Genomic DNA, 20367 nt, shown 5'->3' with positions numbered 1-20367 from the left:
ATGAGAGAGAGAGGGGTGATGAGAGAGAGAGAGAGGGGGTGAGAGAGAGTGGGTTGAGAGAGGGGGGTGAGAAAGAGAGAGGGGGGATGAGAGGGGGTGAGAGAGAGAGAGAGAGGGGGGTATGAGGGAGAGAGAGAGAGAGAGGGGGGATAAGAGAGAGGAGGGGTGATAGAGAGGGGGTAAATGAGAGAGGGGGTGAGAGAGGCAGCTCTAGCAACCAGTGGCCAATAGAGTCTCAGGTAGAGGGGGGATGTGGCTTTTTTGCTGCCCCCCTGCAAAGTGCCGCCCTAGGCCTGGGCCTTGTTGGCCTAGGCCAAAATACAGCACTGACTAGATGTATTTCAGTTATCTTGCAAACCTGGCCTCTTAGTGGGCCCTGAGGACCAGGGTTGAGGACCACTGGTCTATGGCACTTTCCTGCTCTTAGGTCTTTATCACACTGGCTTCAACTCGTATAAAATCAGTGAGTACAGCAAGCTTTTACAAAGAACTTGCAGAGCTTTCACTTTTGTTCAGAAAAAACATTCCCCTCTGGGGGATCTCTGTACATTGCAGGGATTTTAACAAACTTTGTTGCAGATTCCTACCTTTTGATATTCTGAAGAAATCACTGTTTGTTTCTCTGTGCCCCTGTGCTAAGTGAGTTTATTCATTCGTTCATTTAGGCCCGTTTCACACAGGCTTCAGCTTGTATTAAATTAGTGTAAACAGTAAGCTTTTTCAAAGCATTTGCAAGCTTTTTTGAAGCTTTTAAGGTACCATTAATCTCCAGTTTGTAAATGTTGAACACAGACCCTAACAGGGGGGCTGATTGCCACTTTAAACAAGCTGCTAGCAGATTTCAGCACTACTTGAAGCTTGTTGAAAGCCTGTTGAAGCCTGCTAGCAGCTTGTTTAAAGTTACAATCAGCACTTACATTAGGATCTGTGTTCAACATTTCTAAACAGGAGCTGAAGGGCACTTCAAAGGCTTAGGGAAAGCTGCTTGAAGCTTGTCGAAAACTTTGCAAATGCTTGCTGAATGTTTCATAAAAAGCTTGCCGTCTACACCTGCCTTTTTCAACCAGGGTGCCTCCAAGTTTCTTCAGGGGTGCCGTGACAAAATTCCTAAAAAATGCCCATAAATTGTATAATATCCACAAGGTGGATCAAAGCTAGCTTTTAGTTACACAAAGTCATAGGTTTTCATTGTGCACTATTACAACCTTCCAGCCGCGGCTGCCCTAACAACCAATGACATCATCAGTAATTGGTTAAAACTTTCTTGTTTTCCCCTCCCCTGTCTCCCTCTGCCAGCACTGGGGTGACATTTGCTAAGTGAGGGAGAGAAACAAAGGGAGAAGAGAAACACTGGAATACTAGTCAGTACCAGAGTGCAAAGGTGCATTTACCTTGGAAGAATAAATCACCTCTAATGTTGGGTGTCATACAGGTGTGGATTTTGCTGCGATATTTAAAACTATTATGGGAAAAAAGGAGGTAGGTGGATTTGGCAATGCTGGTGATAAATGTGCTTAAATGTGTCACAATATATATCATAAAAAAAACAAGAATTGTAAAAAACAAGAAGTTTAAAGACAATAATTGTTTCCATAGCGTAACTCTATAGCGGCCACTTCTGATGACGTCTTTGTGACGAAACGTGTAAGACAGAGCTTTACCGTCATTGCATCACATCCAGTTTCAGTCTGTGGAGTGCATCACGTCCCAGACTTCCTGGCTTATCCACACAAACTCCTGATATTATCTGAATTCATGTAATTGCACTATTTATTTGTGCAATAAAGCATTGTAATACGGAGTTACGCTATGGAAACAATTATTGTCTTTACATGAGATCACTGGGGCAGAGAAAACCAAGGAGGCACCTGTTTGGATAAGGATTTTACTTACAGTCAGTGGTACTGTGAATGCTGGTTACCCCCTAGTGGGGAGATTTATCTGGTGAGTGCAGCTAGAAAGGAGGGCACGAGAACGACTCGGACACATAGCTCGATTGCGTGTACCTTGGCAGCGCCGATTTCACCTTATATTATTTTTGATTTTTTTATGAACTTGATTTCGACACTTGTCACCTTATACTGAATCCCGTATGGACTGTGTACAGCAGGGGTCTTCAAACTATGGCCCTCCAGTTGTTCAGGAACTACAATTCCCATCATGTCTAGTCATGTCTGTGAATGTCAGAGTTTTACAATGCCCCATGAGATGTGTAGTTCCGTAACAGCGGGAAGGCCATAGTTTGAGGATCCCTGGTAAACAGGATCACTAATGGGTTCATTTACCAAAGCACCTTTTTTTTAAATGTTGTAACACTTTAAATCATGAAGTTTTTGCACGTTAGCACTTCGTTTGATTTTACCTGCCACAGATCTTCATTAATTAGGATTACAATTTAATTTGAAGTACCTATTGCACTCACTTAGCATTTTGCCACATTGTTGTTATATTGTGACACATTTTAGCACATTTATCTCCAGCAGCGCCAAATCCACCACCCCCTTATTTACCATATCTTGACACCTACCTTGGTAGTTGTTGTCAGTGGAGGCAGCAGTGATACATTTAAGTCCATAGCACGGGAATCATTTTATATTCCCTTTATAAAACAATTTGTTTTGTTTTTTACATTATAGGATGGGGGTGCCTCGAGATTGTGCATAACTTTAAGGAGGGCCTTGATTAAAAGAAGGTTGAGAAACACTGATCTACACTACTCTTATACAAGCTGAAGCCCATGTGAAACAGGCCTTTCACCATCGGTTAGGGGGCATAAAAACACGAGGCTGAGCAGCGTTTCTTATTGCCCAACATCTACTCCTCTTTAAGCTGAAACGGGCAATAGGCAGTGGTGTACATATGCCATGCCACAGCTAAGGATGCATCGCGGTGTGACAAGATTTATCCTCACTTTAGTGCTCGGCAGGCTACTAAATGGGGCCGTGCCGCAACCACATACAATGCGGAAGTGTGGCTCCTGCTCTACGTATTAGCGGCTCTCAGTGGAGCTTAGAGACCTACTGAAGTAATACCAAAGTAACGGGGCTGTAGCACAACTCCAGAAATGATGTGGCTCAAAGACCCCGTTCTGATATACAGTGGGTACGGAAAGTATTCAGACCCCCTTAAATTTTTCACTCTTTGTTATATTGCAGCCATTTGCTAAAATCATTTAGGTTCATTCTTCTTCCTCATGAATGTACACATAGCACCCCATACTGACAGAAAAACACAGAATTGTTGACATTGCTGCAGATTTATTAAAAAAGAAAAACTGAAATATCACATGGTCCTAAGTATTCAGACCCTTTGCTCAGTATTTAGTAGAAGCCCCCTTTTGATCTAATACAGCCAGGAGTCTTTTTGGGAAAGATGCAACAAGTCTTTCACACCTGGATTTGGGGATCCTCTGCCATTCCTCCTTGCAGATCCTCTCCAGTTCTGTCAGGTTGGATGGTAAACATTGGTGGACAGCCATTTTTAGGTCTCTCCAGAGATGCTCAATTGGGTTTAAGTCAGGGCTCTGGCTGGGCCATTCAAGAACAGTCACGGAGTTATTGTGAAGCCACTCCTTCGTTATTTTAGCTGTGTGCTTAGGGTCATTGTCTTGTTGGAAGGTAAACCTTCGGCCCAGTCTGAGGTCCAGAGCACTGTGGAGAAGGTTTTTGTCCAGGATATCCCTGTACTTGGCCGCATTCATCTTTCCCTCGATTGCAACCAGTCGTCCTGTCCCTGCAGCTGAAAAACACCCCCACAGCTGCCACCACCATGCTTCACTGTTGGGACTGTATTGGACAGGCGATGAGCAGTGCCTGGTTTTCTCCACATATACCGCTTAGAATTAAGGCCAAAAAGTTCTATTTTGGTCTCATCAGACCAGAGAATCTTATTTCTCACCATCTTGGAGTCCTTCAGGTGTTTTTTAGCAAACTCCATGTGGGCTTTCATGTGTCTTACACTGAGGAGAGGCTTCCGTCGGGCCTCTCTGCCATAAAGCCCCGACTGGTGGAGGGCTGCAGTGATGGTTGACTTTCTACAACTTTCTCCCATCTCCTGACTGCATTTCTGGAGCTCAGCCACAGTGATCTTTGGGTTCTTCTTTACCTCTCTCACCAAGGCTCTTCTCCCCCGATAGCTCAGTTTGGCCGGACGGCCAGCTCTAGGAAGGGTTCTGGTCGTCCCAAACATCTTCCATTTGAGGATTATGGAGGCCACTGTGCTCTTAGGAACCTTAAGTGCAGCAGAAATCTTTTTGTAACCTTGGCCAGATCTGTGCCTTGCCACAATTCTGTCTCTGAGCTCTTCAGGCAGTTCCTTTGACCTCATGATTCTCATTTGCTCTGACATGCATTGTGATCTGGAAGGTCTTATATAGACAGGTGTGTGGCTTTCCTAATCAAGTCCAATCAGTATAATCAAACACAGCTGGACTCAAATGAAGGTGTAGAACCATCTCAAGGATGATCAGAAGAAATGGAAAGCACCCGAGTTAAATATATAAGTGTCACAGCAAAGGGTCTGAATACTTAGGACCATGTGATATTTCAGTTTTTCTTTTTTAATAAATCTGCAACAATGTCAACAATTCTGTGTTTTTCTGTCAGTATGGGGTGCTATGTGTACATTCATGAGGAAGAAGAATGAACTTAAATGATTTTAGCAAATGGCTGCAATATAACAAAGAGTGAAAAATTTAAGGGGGTCTGAATACTTTCCGTACCCACTGTAGTTGGCAGCTAGAAGTGCAACGCTTGCTGTACATATCAGGAGTTTTCACAAAACTTAAAAAAAGTAGTACCCAACTAAGAGTGAGAAATAATGATTAATATATAAAAAATAAAAATATCTATGTCTTGAGCTTTAAGAATGTCTTAATGCATATTTTATTATTTTGATTTCATTTAGAGCTTTCCAGCTTGCTTCTCAGCTGCCTGAAACAGGGTTACTGGACAATGCCACCCTGGAGAGGATGAGGCAGCCACGATGTGGATTAGAAGACCCATTTAATCAAGTTACCCTCCGATATCTCCTCTTAGGTAAGACAGACCTATAGACAAGGATTCACACTATGGGCCTGTTTAGTTGGAGTCATACAAATCATCATGTGCTCTGTTAGTTTTTGGCTCCATGCACACTGGCGTTTTTTATAACCTTAAAGCGGTAGTATACTCCTTTGTTTAACTTTTATCTACAGGTAAGCCTATAATAAGGCTTACCTGTAGGTACAATTAATATCTCCTAAACCTGCACGGTTTAGGAGATATTCAACCTGCATGCAGCCGCTGACGTCAGCGGCGCATGCGCTTTGAAGCTCCTTGCAGAGCTCCTTGCCGGGCCTTGCCGGAAAGTGAAACGCGTTCAGCCTTTTTTTTTTTTATTGTGCTGGAAAAACGCTCAAAAACTCTACAAAAACAATCATTTTCTTTTCTTAGACGCTGAAGCTCAAAAAACACTAATAGCCTAAAGTAGTGTGCATGGGCGCATAGAATAACACTATTTAGCTTCTTGGAGCAGAAAAAAAATGCTAATAACAGCTTAAAGGTCCTAGGAGCCTAAAAAAACACTAGTGTGCATGGAGCCTTTGGATTCTTAAAATCCCACCAGAGAGGAAGGCTTAGTTTATAATTGCAGTTGGGTTGGTAGTTAAACTAGGTGGTCAGTGGCGAAGCCAGAGGGCTAGCTGGGGTGGCAATTGCCACCCCAGACAAAGTCCTTGCCACCCCTGTTGCCACCCCGCTCGCTGAAAACATTCGCATTAGCTGAACGAGTGGGCGCCTGCAGCTAGTTCTCCTGACTGTGACAGTGACTGAGCGCGGTGACTAGCAGCGGCGCCGTGAGCTGCTGCACAGCTAACCAATCTCTGGTCTCTGCATGATTGAAGGGGACACGGCATGCTGGTCACTACATTGATGGGGGGCATGCTGGTCACTACATTGATGGGGGGCATGCTGGTCACTACATTGATGGGGGGCATGCTGGTCACTACATTGATGGGGGGTACGCTGGTCACTACATTGATGGATGCTGGCTGATGCTGTAATTGAACACTTTGTATATTGACCCCCCCAAAATAATACCTGGCCACCCCTTTGCCACCCCTGTTTTAAAAGTCTAGCTCCGCCACTGTAGGTGGTTGTTTTTGACCCCCCCCCACCCCCTCCCTCCTAAAACGTATTGCCACCAAATGCGATCTATTGAAATTGGACAAGCATTAGGCTGGCCATACATGTTCAATGCCCTTGTACAATTTTCCTTTAGATTTACCCTAAACTGTGTAGTACAAGGGCCTGCCTAATTGTATACAATTATAAGTTGTTTCTTTTTACCTCATGTTATATGGTTTTTCGTAAATCGAAAGGAAACTTGTACAAGAGAATTGAACATGTATGGCCAGCCTTAGGCCCCTTTCACACGATCGGACCAATCAGGTCCACCTGTCCGTTTTTCAGGCAGACATGAGCGGGCCACCCATTCTCCTGTATGGAGAGGTAGATTCCAGCGGAGATGTGTCCGCTGACACCGGTCTGTCATCCGATCCGACAAGATCCACATAAAAAAGACGGATGGCGATACGTTCGCCATCCGTCCAGCAGGTCGGATCTAATGGGATCATGCTGTCCATTTTCATTCAATCTCCCTATAGAGGAGAGCGGGACTCTGATAGGTCTGTCTCTGCACAGAGAGCAGATATGGACCTGTCATCCGCCTTCTCAGCTGGAATCAACGGAGCAGCACAGTATTCCCATTGAAAAAGGGCATCTAGCTGTCAGAAAAAAAAAAAAAACACGTGAAGTATTGCCTCCTACATGCCTATCAGCTGCCTCTGCACCACTCTGTGAAAAGTGATCTACCCCGGATCCCATTCACAGACTGACGCAGGTGTAAACAAGCCCTAAATGAAACAAAAGGTGAGAGGCACCTCCTATTAAGGCTGTATTCACACAGCGCTTTACCACTCCAGCGGGTCTCCGTTGCGGCTGCAGTAGGGGGCAGTGTGGTGCACGATCCAGCGCATCACATGGCTCCCCTTTTTCTTTTTTGCTTTATTTTTTGTTTTGTATAAGCTCATAGGTGTGCGCAGCCTATTGCATTAGGGTGTGCACCCCAAAGTTTAAATACACATGCATGTGTTTGCCTACATGTATATGGCCCCGGTACATTACACTCCCTGCTGGCAAAGTGAAATAGAAGTGTGTGGCACTTCTCTTATGGCAGAGCAGGTCAGAGGGAGATCTTTCCCATCTCCTCACTGGCAAACAGAGCGATAATGCTAATGTGCCCTAGGTGATTAGGGTGTGCCCAGGCACACCCGGCACACCCTGTGCGCACGCCTATGTATAAACTTTATTTAAAGTGTACAAAACGTACACTTCATTCATGGCGAGGTACAGCAGGTGATGTGCTGTGTTGCTGTACAGTGCTATGCTATTCGGCACAGTGTCCTGGCCTGCATTTTATCGCAGCATGCTGCTGTGTTGCAGTATGAATGGGACACATAGGAAACAATTGTTTCAGGTGTGTCCCTGCAGTGACAGACATTTTACCATGAGGTAAAACGTCTGTCACCCCATACATTGTGAATTCACCCTTACACTCTTCTTTATAGATACTTCCCCCAGAAGAGAATTTCTAATGGTTTTTGTTCATTTTTATAACTGTTTATTAAAATGCTAGTTCCATGGCTGTCATTTGGATGCTTTGGTTTCAATGCTGTCTGGGTCACTGACCTGGAACAAGTATAGAGATAAGCAGTTTTAACACTTTCTGGCACTAATTTATATCATACACAGCCAGATACCTAGCCCCCATACTTCTCTCATGGCACAGTCACTTTAATCTGGCTGACAGGTTCTCTTTAAAAGTAAAGTGCAGCCTGCACCTTCTTCTGAACCTCAGCCCCTCTAGGCTGCCGTCCCCTAAATATAGGCCTGACATAAGTGGATAAATATGTTTATTGGTCTTTGCAGGCAGACAGTGTAAAACAAGCTTGAATACACAGACACTCAAACAAAAAAAGTCCCTGGAACTCTCCAGTATAGAACATAACTGCAGACTTTTCACTTCTCTGTCTTTTCACGCTGTCCCTGGAATTATTCCAAACTTTTATTAAATAAAACCATAAGTTTAGACTGTCCTGCCAGGAAAATCAAGGAATAGTCAGCTAACCATGGTGTTTAGTGAGGCCCCACTCAACTCCATATTGATGATTAATATTTCATTGTATCTTAGAAGTGTTCATTAAAACATAATTAGGTTCACAAGGACATGGATTAATCTTTATATGCACACATATAACGTGTGACTTTTGCCATTATTTTTATTGGTTAGTAGAGTTGGTAAGAGTTATTGCATCCCACTGACAATGTTGGCACTGTGAAAGGAATTGAAGAGAAATCTCCCAAACATCAACAAGAAAAACCTGACAGAGGTTCTAACCCCTTCCCAGTTTTGCTTTACGTGCATCAGATGTTCTACTTTTGGCTGGTGTTCCACTTTGCATTTCATGTTTTTAGAATGGCATATCATCTATAATTCTATATCAATGATCAATACTAATTTAAAAAAATGTTAAATCCTTGTTGTCGCCCAGTTCTTCCAAATAAGATTGGGAGGTTCAAGTGACCATTATGTAATAATGTAGGATTATAGATGATACATTAAAATATAGGATGATAGATAGACAGACAGACAGATAGACAAAATAAATTATAGGTGATAGAATAAAATATAAGACTATAGATTATAAATGATAGCTAGCTAGACAGACGGACAGATAGACAAATTAAATTATAGGTGATAGAATAGAATAAAATATAAGACTATAGATTATAAATGGTAGCTAGCTAGACAGACAGACAGATAGACAAAATAAATTATAGGTGATTGATTAGAGGGAGATTAGATAGATAGATAGATTTGATTATAGGATTATAGATTTAAATATAAAATTATAGATTATAAATGATAGCTATCTAGATAGATAGATAGATAGATAGATAGATAGATAGATAGATAGATAGATAGATAGATAGATAGATAGATAGATAGATAGATAGATAGATAGATAGATAGATAGATAGATAGATAGATAGATAGATAGATAGATGCTAGATAAATTAGATCATGGGATTATAGATTTAAATATAAGATTAGAGATTATAAATGATAGCTAGCTAGCTAACCAGACAGACAGCCGGCCAGATAGGCAGGCAGGCAGGCAGACGGACGGACAGATTATAGGATTATAGATTTAATTATAAGATTATAGATTATAAATGCTAGCTAGACAGACACATGTGATGATAGATAGATAGATAGATAGATAGATAGATAGATAGATAGATAGATAGATAGATAGATAGATAGATAGATAGATAGATAGATAGATAGATAGATAGATAGATAGATAGATAGATAGATAGATAGATAGATAGATAGATAGATAGATAGATAGATAGATAGATAGATAGATAGATAGATAGATAGATAGATAGATAGATAGATAGATAGATAGATAGATAGATAAATTTAAATATAGGATTATAGATGATAGATTTGAATATAATATTATAGATTATAAATGATAGCTAGACAGACAAATGTGATTATAGGAAGATAGACAGACAGACAGACAGACAGACAGAGCTAAAGTGTAATGATGGTTTTCAGGATGTTTTTTTGTCTTCATATTGAACAGGTCGATGGAGGAAGAAGAACCTGACCTATCGCATATACAATTACACACCAGACATGACAAAGGAAAAAGTGAGGGAGGCCATTAAAGCAGCTTTTAAATACTGGAGTGACATTACCCCACTGAAATTCAGGGAGATTGACTATGGAAGAGCAGACATACGGATTTCTTTCCATCAGCGTGGTGTCGGCTGTTCACGACCATTTGATGGGCCTGGTAAGCATTACCTTTTTGAACAATTTTTACCTTATCATTCACACAAGATACGGTAGGACTGCCATTCCAGCACAGTCCCACCACATGACAAGGCAAAATGCCTTGTCCCCTGTGTGCCCATTTCACACCACTTCATGAAGTACCCTTCTCCGCCGGAGCACAGTGTGAGGCATCCACCACCTTGCACTGCTCGGCTGACAATTAGACCGAATGAAATAATTTATAAAAGGTGAACAGTGTAATGCGCCAAGATCGGCACTGTGGCTGTTGCAATGCAGCAGTGTTAAAGTTAAAGTGGTTGTAAACTTCTGACATCAAATATGAAGAAGGCATATTCCTCTATCGTGTATACTTGTCTTAATAAAGAGCACTAAGTGTAATTTTTCTCTGCTGCCCCATTTCTGTGCTATCTGCCTAAGTCACTTCTGACAAGTTTACCTGATACCACGAGAAAAAAGGTGACAGGAGAGGGAGCTCCAGCACACAGTCTGTGATTGACAGCCTTATCTCTGTTCCTGTGTGTTGTGTGAAGGGGGCGGTGAGTCCCTTTCCTTCAATCAGTTCTCTGCTCCTCACTGAGTGTAAATTTAGCTCCCCTCCCCCTGTTTTCAGAAAGTTCAGACAAACTGTACAGTGGCTAACACGTCCGTCTACGAGCACTAGGTTTGGCAGGCAGTTTGAATCTCAACCATGACACTACTTGTATGGAGTCTGCATGACCTCCCTGTACCTGCGGGGGTTTCCACGGGGTACCCCATTTGGATACGGGTACCCCATTTGGATACGGATAGGCCAGGTAGCATTCCGCCCCTCAAGACATACACTGTTTGCACATCCGAGACCTGCTCTACTACATATTGCTGTTACAGCCTGTTCCTGGTTGGGTGCCTTCCCACCGGGCTTGTTGTGAACTGCAGAACTTTAATACAAGTTCTGTTTCCTGGAACTGGACTATGAGTTTTTACTGCCGCCGCACCTCCCCACATGGAGCTACACAGCCCCATACACAAAAAACTGCAATGCCCATTTTTCTGCTTTTAACACACTTTTTACTTGCGGTCTAATATACCCCACCAACTTTGAGAGCCCATTATAACAAGATAATTAATATTATTCACTTAACCTGTCAGTGGTCATAAAGTTGCTGATTGGTGTATAATCCAATGCAAATAAACTCAATTTCCCCTCTCTAGACCCAACTGCTTCACTGTCTTAAAGTAGAAGTCCACCCTAACACTAAAATCTTTAAATCTACAAGCATCCATGATCTAAGACTAACTTATCTAGCCCTGTAAAGAAGAAATTGGCATACATATCTTTTTTAAAGCTGCTCTGGTCTGGTCTCCAACGGCGGAAGCTCTGCAGAGGACACAGCCAAGAACAGGTGCGAAATGCCAGGGAAGTGATGTCACCCATAGACTTACTATGGGGCTTCCATTGTTGGCTGCATCCTCTGCACCCACCTCCACAGCAAAGCCACCGCTTACAGCTCAACGTGGGACCAGACCGGATCAGCTTCAGAAAAGGTATGCATAGCGATCTCTTCTTTACAGGGCTAGATAAGTTAGTCTCAGATCATGGATGCCTGTAGATTTAGAGATTTTAGCATTAAGGTGGACTTCTACTTCAAGCCTGGTACACACTAGTAGTTCAGCTGACAGCTCAGGAGGAGCAGCTGTACTAACTATCCAATGTTAGTACAGCGATCTCCCCTGATATGATATTGTGTTCTGACAGGGACCGACCCCCCCCCCCCCCCGCCAGAACACTTCGGTCAGCGCCTTTGGCTGAGAGCACTGATCGTGAGCCAATCGGCAAACGTTTTTTAGTTATGGCCCTTCTATAGAAGCCAGCCAAATGCCTGTCTTCTGTCGGACCAGCTGCCATACACAGGGACCGAATGTCGGACGGTTTCTATTGAACTGGCCGATGCTGTCCGGCAATCAGCCTGTGTGTACTAGGCTTTAGGTAACAATATTTTGACCCTTAACTTATTTACTATTTGATTGCAGGAGATTTCCAGGGTGATTATACTGTAAACTACTTTAAATGAATGGTTTCCAGGCCAAAGTAGGTCTAGATCGAATGGGCAGATCACTATGATAACTAGGGGGTAGTTTATTTGGAATCATCTGTAATTCTCAGTGCAGATTACCATGTCTATGTACAGTATAAATTCTAGCAAAGAAAAGCCAGTCAGGTGAAGCCAGTATCTCCTGGTGCGAGTCGGATCCGCCATCCAAAAAACTTCACAGTCAATAGAAAATGACCGCACTCAGGATCTTAATGAAAGCATAAAAATCTTTATTCCTCACCACAAGTAAAATGTAGACAGTACATCACAGGGACATATAAAGGTTGACGCGTTTCACGATACTGAAGATCGCTTACTCATAACCACACATAGAATGTTGGTGGGATAGCTGCTTATGAAGGCAACATAACAACTGGAACCAATCTGGGTGTAATTAACACACCACAATTCAATTAACCAGAAGACGCCTCCCCATGCAGCTGAAAAATCCTCAACCAACATGTTTCTATTGAACTGGCCGATGCCGTCCAACATTCAGCCCGTGTGTACTAGGCTTTAGGTAACAATATTTTGACCCTTAACTTCTTTACTATTTGATTGCTGGAGAGTTCCAGTGTGATTATACTGTAAACTACTTTAAATGAATGGTTTCCAGGCCAAAGTAGGTCTAGATCGAATGGGCAGATCACTATGATAACTAGGGGGTAGTTTATTTGGAATCATCTGTAATTCTCAGTGCAGATTACCATGTCTATGTACCGTATAAGACCATTTCCTAGTGCAATGTTTCTCAACCTTTTTTCAGTCTAGGCACCCTTTACAATTCCGCAAACTCTCGAGGCACCCCATTCTAAAAGTTAAAAAATGAAATTAATAATTTTACATAATGCAGGACACCCATATGTGTAGGACACCCAACATTAGTAGTGATTTGTTCTGCCAAAGCAAATAAACTTTTGCACACTGGTACTGACTAGTTTTCCAGTGTTTCTCTTCTCCCTCAGTTTCTCTCTCTCACTCAGCTAATGTGACCCCCAGCACTGATGGAGAGGGGCAGGAGAAGGGCAAATAAGGGTATTGTGCAGGTGCCCAACACCCTTCTTATCAATTGATGATGATAGGACACTGGCAACTAGAAGGTTGTAATGGTGCACAACGAAAACCTGTGGTTTTGTGTAACTAATAGGCAGGCTTGATCCACCTGCTGACTTGTATACAATTTTTAAGCAGTTTCTAGGCATTTTGCCAAGGCACCCGGAAGACATCTGAAGGCACCCTAATGTGCCTAGGCACCCTGGTTGAAAAAGGCTGTCCTAGTGTATGTGTTTTGGGTAATGATGGGATATTTCAATAGTGATAGTTGGATCCTTTTTACTCAAAATTTTCATAACTAAAAACCAAAACAAGCAACTCAGCCTTGTGTTATTGTGTTTGATCATTATGGTTGTCACATATTAAGATTTCTGCAATGGACTGTTTCTTTTGCAGGGAAAGTTCTGGCACACGCTGATATTCCTGAGTTGGGCACAGTACATTTTGATGAGGATGAAGAGTGGACTGAGGGATCGTTCTTTGGTGTCAACCTGCGAATTATTGCAGCACATGAGCTGGGGCATGCACTGGGTCTGGGTCACTCTTACTATAGCAATGCCCTGATGGCCCCTGTCTATGCTGGATATAGACCCAACTTCCGTCTCCATGATGACGATGTGAAGGGGATGCAAGCTTTGTATGGTAAGATTTTTTTTCTTTTTTTTTTTTTTAAGGTGAGCTTTGGAGTGCTACAAAAAATGCAGATAGTGACATTTTCCACAACTCACTGCTGTACACTTCTGTGCTTTGTTGTAATGTGAAGACAGCACATAATAGACAATTGTTTTGTATGTGCCCTAGCTGTGATCTGCATTGTTCTTATGCAGAAAAATGCAGGTCACCACACATAGAAGTTGCATTGCCATGTGTGTCAGTGCACTATAACGCAGGTTCATTGGTTAGGGATGCCACACAGAATGAACATCCCCACAACATGTTTATACATTCCCATTCACACAGCATACGGTACTTAATTAATTGTCTTGCCTTTTAGATATTTCTAAAACCATGGCTGATTCTAAGAATTTCTGGAGACTTTCATAGGGTCTTTTTTCCTCACACAGACCTCATTAACATACAATTCAGGAAGGTGATTTCAAAACGTTCAACCCTTTTTTGCCTAGTGTCACACTGAGGTTTGGAATCGTGCTAGTTCAGCTGAACTGGCATTTCAGTCTGACTTCGGGGCGATTTGACAGACATCTGTGCGGGTTCCTGCAAAGATGTCTATTGAAAAGCCCCAATAGTCGCCAAAAGTAGTGCAGAAACGGAATCCGTGCGGAATCGCTTTGAGGGAGTCTACGTTGCAGTGTCGCGCCGATTCAGGTGGTGCAATTGCCGGCAATAGGCTCTGATTTGGCACGCGATCTGACATGTGAAATCAGCTTAATGTGAACGTGGGCTTTAGGAGAGATAATGTTCAACTCTAGTTTACAGCTGATATTGAAGAATTGTGGACACAGTACAGACAGGCTTTTTTATATTAAACATTACTCATCAGTTACTCTAAATATTACAAAGCAGGAAGAGCATGCAGAGATTTTAAGCAAGTAAAAAGCACTTAAAATTTAACCAGCATTTTTTTTTGTGCTATGTCAATGAAATCATGTAACAAATATAAGGTAGGTGTTATCCCAATTTGGCTGCAAAAGTGGAAATACACTTAAGGTTGCTGTGAAAAAAGATACAGGCAGTCCCCGGGTTACAAACATCCAACTTACAAATGACTCCTACTTACAAACAGAGGGAGACAATAGGAAGTGAGAGGAAATCTACCCCTAGGAAGGGAAATTCACTCCTGTAGGAGTTCTCATGGGGAAAAGATGTCTCTACTGAAGCTTCATCACCAATCCTTGTTTCTACAACAACGCAAAATTTTCAAAATCCAATTGTCATAGGGACAGAAAGTGAAACATTTTCTGAACAGGGAAATAGACAGCAAAACAAATGTTACAGGGGTGTTAACCCTTCCCTATGCTAACCAAAAAACTTAAAAACATTTTTTTTGGCTTTAAAAAAAGGTTCCCGTTCGGAACAAATTCAACTCAAGAACAAACCTACAGACCTTATCTTCTTTGTAACCAAGGGACTGCCTGTACCAGCATAGAAATCTTGGTTACACAAACTGAGGCTTCAACCCCAAACTGATTTAAAAAAAAAACCTTAGCATTAAGCTTTTTATGGAGATGTGGATAGAACATGGTGGGTTAGAATCAATGCGTTTTTATTGTGCCCCTGGGGCTTGGTGTCCAAACCATGCATTACAGCGTAAAGGCATGTGTATGTGTATGTAATGTAGCTAAGTAAAGTGCTCACTATTCATGGATTTTTTAAAGTTTAATTATTGAACCGTGGTAATGATCCTGATTGTACCATGTAGCAACTGACTTGTGCTGTTCAGTTGATCACACTGTTCTCAGTAGCTCCAGATTCAGACAAACAGTGAAATCAGCAAGCCTTCCGCCCCCTCCTCTCTACACCTCCCAGGAGATGTCTTCGTTACTGGTGTCTTAGGTGCACCTAAAGTTTGACTATTTTTATTTTTGATGTATTGTATCTTTTACACTAACAGTGATAGAAGACTCACAGTTGGTTATTATTTTTTAAGGTAAAAATGAAAAACATGAAGAAGAGAAAAAGCCAGTCACAACATTAGCACCAGCTGTTCCAACCCCTACAAGCCTAGTGCCTGATCCATGCCACGATAACCTTGATGCCATAATATTAGGTAAGTAGCCAACACTACACTGTGTTAGAATTTATTTTCAGCCATAAGGCCTTCCTGTTGATGTGCCTTCAAGGGAATGGTAAAAAAAATACCCACAGACATTAGACAGGGGTCAGAATATTTTGAGTCAAACCTTTATTCCTCTAGAACAGTGGTCTCCAAACTGTGGTTGAGGGCCAATTGCAGCCCCAACAATGAGGCATAATTCCCCCCACTTACACCAATGAAGGGGAACATTTCCTCCCAATGATACCAACTATGGGGCAAAATTCCTCCGACTGACACCAACAATGTGGTACAATTCCTCCCAATGACATCAATGATGGGGCACAATTCCTCTCAATGAAAGCAATGTTGGGGCCCATTTCCTCACACACACACACTATTAATGGGACTCAATTACTCACACTGAAACAATGGGGCATTACTTTTTCCCTCGGATGTTGGGACCTTTACTACTCCCACTATCCACAGTCCGGCCCTCCTAAATTCTGGAGGAAAGTAAACTGGCCTTTTGTTTAGAAAGTTTGGGGACCCCTGCTCTAGAACAACCAGAAAGTTGATGTAAAAATTGAAAAAAGGAATGAGTGGGAGGAGGTGCCACTATAAGGGACCCTCTAAGAGTTGGACAATTGTTGTCCGGTGCCACATCCTATAATAGAAATTGCTCAAAAAATCCCTAGAAACTAAACTGAGGACTTTAAAGGTACCACTTCAATAAAATATCAAAGGTTTATTATACAAAATCTAAAATTATTTACACGGGACATTAAAATATGTAGCTTGTACAAGCACAGACATTATTACACAAAAAAAGTGTGTTATAATACTCTATATATTTTCCTCATCAACCCTACTAAGTCCATGTGATGAGTAGCTCGCTGTGACTTCAATTCAAGACAGTGAAGTCACAGCAAGCTGCTCATCACCTGGCCTCAGTAGGGTTGATGAGGAAAATACAGTATATAGAGCATTATAACACACATTTCTTTTTTGTGTGTTTATGTCTGTGTTTGTACAAACTACATACACTGCTCAAAAAAATTAAAGGAACACTTTGAAAACACTTCAGATCTCAATGGGGAAAAATATCATGTGGGCTGAATTCAAAGACACCCCTAAAATCAAAGTGAAAAAATGATGCAGTAGGCTAGTCCATTTTAATGAAATTGCATGCAGCAACTCAAAATGGTGCACAGTAGTTTGTATGGCCCCCATGTGCTTGTATGCATGCCTGACAATATCAGGGCATGCTCCTAATGAGATATCGGATGGTGCCCTGGGGTATTTCCTCCCAGATCTGGACCAGGGCATCACTGAGCTCCTGAACAGACTGAGGTGCAACTTAGCGGTGTCAGATGGAACAAAACATAATGTCCCAGAGATGTTCTATTAGATTTAGGTCAGGCGAGTGTGGGGGCCATTCTATGGTATCAATTGCTTTATCTGCCAGGAACTGGCTGCAAACTCTCACCACATAAGGCTGGGCATTACCGTGCACCAGGAGGAACCCAGGACCCACTGCATCAGCGTAGGTTTTGACTATGGGTCCAAGGATTTCATCCCAATACCTAATGGCAGTCAGGGTGCCATTGTCTACCCTGTAGAGGTCTGTGCGTCCCTCCATGGATATGCCTCCCCAGACCAACACTGACCCACCACCAAACCAGTCATGCTGAACGATGTAATGGACAGCATAACGTTCTCCATGGCTTTTCCAGGACCTTTCACATCTGTCAAATATGCTCAGGGTGAACCTGCTCTCATCTGTGAAACGCACAGGGCACCAGTGACAGACCTGCTAATTCTGGTATTCAATGGCCAGGGCCGGATTAAGAGCATCATGGGCTTGGTGCTGAGGATTTTGAAGGGCCTTAAGGGCCGTGCCTTGGCATGCACCCAGAGGAGGAAGGGTGCAGCCATGCATGCCTAATTCAACATGGGATGCTGTCTCTGAAGCCCATAAACACATCCATGCATCGGCAACTGTCCCTCCTTGTCCGGCCTTCGCGCTGTGTGGGGAAGTTCTGAGGGTGCTGCCTGGGGAAGCGAGCATAGAAGCCAGACTTCTGTGTTTACAAGTGACAGAAGAGCGGTAACAGTGAATATGGCCAACCCGGGGCCTATATAAAAGGTAGGGGCCTGGAGCTGCAGCTCCAATAGCCCCTACGTTAATCTGGCCCTGTCAATGGCAACTGGCAATCGAGCTCCATGGTGCCGGGAGCCGGGAGTGAGCACAGGGCACACCAGAGGACATCAGGCCCTCAGGCAACCCTCATGAAATCTGTTTCTGATTGTTTGGTCAGAGACACTCACACCAGTGGCCTGCTGGAGGTAATTTTGTAGAGCTATGGCAGTGTTCATCCAGTTACGCCTTGCACAAAGGAGCAGGTACTGGTCCTGCTGATGGGTTAGGGACCTTCTACAGGCCTGGCCAGCTCTCCTGGAGTAACTGTCTGTCTCCTGGAATCTCCTTCATGCTCTTGAGACTGTGCTGGGAGACACAGCAAACCTTCTGGTAATGGCACGTATTGATGTGCCATCCTGGAGGAATAGGACTGCCTGTGCAACCTCTATAGGGTCCAGGTATTGCCTCATAGAAACATAGAAACATAGAATGTGTCGGCAGATAAGAACCATTTGGCCCATCTAGTCTGCCCAATATGATTCAGTTTCACTCATGCTACCAGTAGTGAAACTGACCCTAGCCAAATGCAAAACTAGTAAAAAAACAGTCAGAAAAGATGAGTAGGGACAAAAATGTCAGTGGCCTCCACTTGTAAAACCATTCCGTTTTTGGAGGTTGTCTCATTGTTGCCCCTCTAGTGCACCTGTTGTTAATTTCATTAACACCAAAGCCGCTGAAACTGATTAACAACCCCCTCTGCTACCTAACTGACCAGATCAATATCCCAGGAGTTTAATTGACTTGATGCTATACTCTGATTAAAAAGCGTTCCTTTAATTTTTTTGAGCAGTGTATTTTTGTGTCCTGTGTACATGATTTTAGAATTTGTATAATAGACTTTTGATATTTTATTCAAGTGGTACCTTAAAGTCCTCGATTTATTTTCTAGGGTTTTTTTCAGACAATTCATGCCCAAGGTTTTTTGCTACAACACGTGGCAAACTTATAGTTTGTTTCGGTGGTAGTCTCAGTGCCCCTTTTCTAGTGTGGCCCCATCCACAGACTTCTTTTGAGAAAATTCTTCTATCCAAAGGTAATTGTTAGGTTTCTTAGCAAAAGTCCCTTAGGGATCAATTGTCTGGTTGTTATTTGCATTTAAGGTAATGTAGAAATGCCAATTTTGTGCATGAGATCACACATGGTATACATTTAATTTATTCCTCTAGAAAAGTTCCTAAGGATACTCATATGAGAGATTTTTGTTTAACAAGCCGCACCAGAAAATCTGTGAAGTCAGGAATTTTGTGTCTTTTTTCCATAACGTTAAATATACTTTTTGCACGTGAACTTTTCTATATTAAAATGGTTAACTAATCTTGCACAATACACCAGCACATTTCTTGTACCTGAGGTGGTTGAATTGTGGGTATCATAAAATGAACATAACCTTAGGACTCTAGAGCTGTGCATTTAAGACTGATATCTCTCCATAGTGGACCAGCCAGACTTACCAAGGAGACCTGAGTGAGTTTATATTGCAAGAATGTTTTGAGGAATCCTTTTTCTCATAACTCAGCATTTAACATGTTTACCAATACCCGTGTTAAAGATTGCCTAAGGGCTCTTTCACACGGGCGGTCCGATCAGATCCACCTGTCAGTTTTTTAGGCGGATCTGATCGGATCCTCCATGCAGCTCTATGGGGCAGCGGGTGTCAGCGGAGACACCTCCGCTGACACCCGCTGCCATCCGTATCCGATCCTGTCCGTGAAATCTGGACGGATGGAAACCCTATTTTTCCATCCGTTCAATAATCGGATCGGATCGGATGAGAGCGGACAGGCGGTTCGCTCTCATCCGATCCCCCATAGAGGGCAGCGGGGGCTGAGACACCTCCCTCTCCGCTCTGCAAGCGGAGACGGAGCTGTCATCCGCCGGTTCAGCGGGGATCGCAGATCGATCCCAGATGAGCAGCACGGATCCGCCTACGGAGGCGGACCGTGTGAAAGAGCCCTAAAAGATTTCTTGAAAGATAAGAGTGGCCTGCTATTGCTTAGAGAGAACCTGTCAGCAGCAGTGTTAATTTTGGCAGCAAATTTCAATTTAGTTTTAGTCTTAGGACTAAAATGGCATTTTAGTTTTAGTCCCATTTTAGTCTTCTGCAAGTGTTTTAGTCGTATTTAGTTTTAGTCATTTTAGTCATCTATAATCGAATGGGTGTAGTTCAATTGTAATTTGTAATGCATTATTTAAGCATTTCTTTACAATTTCCTCATTATATACTATTGCTGGTCCTGGAGTGAAAAATCTAATATGTTATTATTTATGGTATTAAGCTTTGAGCATGCACCAGTGTTAATTTTGGCAGCAAATTTCGATTTAGTTTTTGTTATAGTCTTTTGACTAAAATGCCATTTTAGTTTTAGTCGTATTTTAGTCATCTGAATTGTTTTAGTTTTAGTCGACTAAAATTG

General features: G+C 42.6%; 1 protein-coding gene across 1 annotated transcript in view; it reads left to right on the top strand.

The window, feature by feature from the left end:
• Positions 1–20367, top strand: part of MMP19 (matrix metallopeptidase 19) — a 39046-nt gene that overhangs the window by 8446 nt on the left and 10233 nt on the right. Inside the window, exons 3-6 of the mRNA XM_082246285.1 lie at positions 4906–5036; positions 9698–9910; positions 13434–13679; positions 15646–15765. Of these exons, the coding sequence (XP_082102411.1) occupies positions 4906–5036; positions 9698–9910; positions 13434–13679; positions 15646–15765 (710 nt within the window). The remainder of the gene's footprint in view (positions 1–4905; positions 5037–9697; positions 9911–13433; positions 13680–15645; positions 15766–20367) is intronic.

Source organism: Pelophylax lessonae, assembly GCF_965119305.1.
Source record: "Pelophylax lessonae genome assembly, chromosome: 2".
Classification (NCBI taxonomy): Eukaryota; Metazoa; Chordata; class Amphibia; order Anura; family Ranidae; genus Pelophylax; species Pelophylax lessonae.
The sequence above is the reverse complement of the archived record's forward strand: the minus strand, read 5'-3'. Positions and strand labels throughout refer to the sequence as shown.